Source organism: Galeopterus variegatus, unplaced genomic scaffold, assembly GCF_000696425.1.
Source record: "Galeopterus variegatus unplaced genomic scaffold, G_variegatus-3.0.2 Scaffold15045, whole genome shotgun sequence".
Lineage (NCBI taxonomy): Eukaryota > Metazoa > Chordata > Mammalia > Dermoptera > Cynocephalidae > Galeopterus > Galeopterus variegatus.
In genome coordinates this window covers 21,547-25,123 of record NW_007741156.1, presented here as the reverse complement: position 1 = coordinate 25,123, position 3,577 = coordinate 21,547, and the positions used below count along the sequence as shown (strand labels likewise).

The 3,577-nt window shown below is 39.4% G+C and overlaps 1 protein-coding gene across 1 annotated transcript; it reads left to right on the top strand.

The window, feature by feature from the left end:
- Window positions 1–304: 304 nt before the first annotated feature.
- Window positions 305–3,184, top strand: LOC103582139 (tripartite motif-containing protein 26-like; the record flags this gene model as incomplete). The annotated part of the gene is given in 4 exon segments (XM_008563818.1): window positions 305–450; window positions 1,994–2,026; window positions 2,497–2,736; window positions 2,739–3,184. Coding segments are annotated over 4 exon segments (865 nt in total), but the record flags the coding sequence as incomplete, so codon positions are not given.
- Window positions 3,185–3,577: the final 393 nt, after the last annotated feature.

Sequence of the window (3,577 nt, the reverse complement as noted above, 5' to 3'; positions counted from 1 at the left end):
GTTGTAACATTAGTAGGATGATCTTTCAAGGCAGAAAATGACTTTCTTTTTTCCTTTTTTTAAATATCACACATAAATGATATATTGGTGGGTAGAGAATATTTGGATCATGGACTTATCTTCAGAACTCTATATATCCTACGCTTTGACTTTGATGTTGGAAATGACCACTTGGAAATGCACCTTTCACTCTCTGCCCCTTTGGTCTATTGTTGGTATATCTGTGCCTGTGTATGTGGTGATAGTGGGAATACTTGTCTTTTTTTCAGTAGTTCCCACTGTGACTCTACTCTCTCTTTTTCAGTAGTTCCCACTGTGACTCTACTCTCTCTAGGTATCCCCAGAAGAAGATCTGGATTGAAAAACCTATCAGTCCTACAGTCAAAAAGCTGGCAGAAGAATTTTCAGATAAACTTCTCTTTTTAGAGGAAGAACTTGGAGGATTCCATGGTAAAGGAAGGGATTCTAAGCTCAGGGAACCTTTTTATCTCTATGTTGTTTCCTTAGGTTTTGATTCTGGCCTTGGCTTCTCAGAGTTTCTTCTTGTTGTGCAAGTCATTGATACCAGGGAGGGACATTGGGGAGGGGATCTAAGTAAGTCTAGAGAATCTTTTCATGTGATGGAATAAGAATGTTACCTAGATTAGCATAGAACCATAGTCAATTATGTCCCAGTGTTGGAAAAAAGATGTTTCATATCTAAAATTAAGGTAAAATAATATTTGGGTGCTAAGGAAAACAGTATGGCAGTTACTCAAAAAATTAAAAATGTAATCACCATATGATCCAGCAATCTCACTTCTGGTTATACATTATATCTAAAAAAAATTGGAAGCAGCATCTCTAAGAGGTATTGCACACCCATGTTCAGAGCAGCATTATTCACAGTAATAACCAAGTGGTGGAAGAAACCTATATGTTCATCAACAGATGAATAGATAAACAAAATGTGGTACATACATGCAATGGAATATTATTCAGCTTAAAACAGGAAGGAAATTTTGACACATGCTATAACATGGATGAACCTTGAGGACATTTTGTTAAGTAAAATAGTCTAGTCATGAAAAGACAAATACTGTATGATTCCACTTATAGGAGGTATCTAAAAGAGCCAATTCATAGAAACAAAAAGAAGATTGGTGGTTGCCAGGGGCTGGGGAGAGGTGGAAATGAGGAATTGTTATTTAATGGGTATAGAGTTTCAGTTTTGTAGGATAGAAAAGTTACAGAAATTGGTTGTGCAACAATGTAAACATATTTAACAGAACTGTACACTTTAAAATGGTAAAGATGGTAAATTTTATTTATCATAATTAAAAATTAAAGAATTTTTTAAAAAGAATATTGGGAGAATTAATCTCAAAGAGGTACCTTTGAGAAGGGAAATAGTGTGATTTAATACTAGGAATGTAGGATTTAGTTAAAGAACAGAGAATATGCCCCAAGGTACTCTTTATTGTTTTGTTTTGGGGTTATTTTGGTTTTTGTTTGTTTGTTTGTTTTTTGGTGGCTGGCTGGTATGGGAAACCTGTGAGCTTGGTGTTACCAGCACCAGCCCCCAACGTACTCTTTAATGAAGTGCTAGGTGCTTTGGCAGATGTTGGTGTGAATGTCTGAATGAACCACTTTATTTTTTTTTATTTTATTTATTTTAAAGATCACCAGTAAAGGGATCTTAACCTTTCACTTGGTGTTGTCGGCACCATGCACTCCCAAGTGAGCTAACCAGACATCCCTATATAGGGATCTGAACCCGTGGCCTTGGTGTTATCAGCACCACACTCTCCCAAGTGAGCCATGGGTAGGCCCTTGAATGAACCACTTTAGACCGGACAACTCTGGGTGTTTCCTGTGTTGATTTCTCTCCTTCACTTGAACTTTCATAGTGCCCTGTCACCTTTTAAAGTTGTATTAGCCGCCAGTAAGAGAATTTGACCTAGAAAGATGTGGTGTCAGAATCGCTTACTGTCTTTTTCTTTATTCACTCTAGGAAAATTGATAAGGGATCTGGAATATGAGACAAGTGAGTATCTGGAGGGGATGGTATACTGATGTTTGTCTCAAACAAAGTAAACTCTCCTACCCACATTGCAGTTTCCGTGTGAAGCTCCTTTACTTACGGATCAACTCTTTAAACAGAGAAGTCTTTGTCATAGCTCATCTATCTAAATTCTTTACTCTGACTCCTCAGATTTCAAAAGCATGAGCCTTTTGGAAAAGCTTTCCTCAGCTATAACAGTCCCAGTCCCTTTCTTTTTCTCCTCATAAATTTCATCGTGCTGCTTGTGCCCTTGAATTTTCTCCACGCATTCTCTCCATTTTGTAGATATAAGAACCAACAGTAAGTAGTATGAGCTCAAGGTCTAAGACAATCTCTATGCTTATCCCCAAAGGTAGTCATCCCACCATTGTCAGAAAAGCTGCAGAGACTATGGGAAAAATCTCCTGTAATATCTTTTATGATGCCATCCCTTTATCGTTTTTTCCACACAGTGAGGATCATCCTGAATTTTCAGACAGTTAATGGCTACATCTCAGTATCTCCGAATGGGAAGAGTATAATATTTACTGGTTTGTGGGTGAACAAATACCAATATGGTCAGCAATTTGATCCTGAACCTGGTGTGCTGGGCAGTAAAGGCTTCACCTGGGGCGAAGTGTACTGGGAAGTGAAAGTGGATAGGATCTGGTGGGGAGCAGAGGAGGAAGCAGCAGCAGTGGGATACAGGGTGGAGCCAGAGGTAGGAGTGGCAGTAGCTGTCTTGGTGCATTCTTAGGCATCGCTGCTGGGTACAGTTCTCCTGTATATAGAAATGAGGATGAAGAGTTGTGGAGGAGGAATGGTTTCAGGAAAATATGGCCAAAATTCTGCCTAGTGAGGCTGGCAAGAGAGTCAGTGGTGAGAAGAGGATTTCTCAACTTCACCCCTGAGGAGGGATTCTGGACTCTGCAGCTGTCTTCAGCTGGGGTCTATATATGTACTAGTCCTGAGCCTTTCCAGATCCTAACCTACTGTCCAAGGCAAACTGGAGTTGCTTTGGATTATGATGGAAGGAAGGTAACCCTTACCAGTGCTCGAACTCAACAGTGTATCTATGAATTCTCATTTTCCTTCACTGGGAGAATTTTTCCTTTCTTATGGCTTAATTGCATGAGATCCAGACTTACACTGAAACCCTGAGAAGACACCTCATGGGCACAACCCTAGGTTTTTTTTCATTTATCCTTTATTCCTCTACATCGTTCCCAACTTTCTACCTCAGCTAGATTGTCCTGCTGGGTTTCTCAATCTCCTTAGCTGGTTGGAACGGTATAGTAGAGTCAGGAGTCTCTTATCCTCTCTGCCATGTCTCTATAATGGAAAAAACACTTGATCCACTTTATCTACAGTAGAAGGATCGAAATGTTTTTAAAGTCCCTATTAAAATGTGTGCTATTAATCTTTTTCTTCTATTGCCATTAATTTGGTTCTTGTCTTCATCTGCTACTAAGACAAAGGTATGAGGAGCACCTGTGTCACAGGATTGCTACCTCTGCCACTAACAGTAATTGATCACAGCATCCACATGGATTA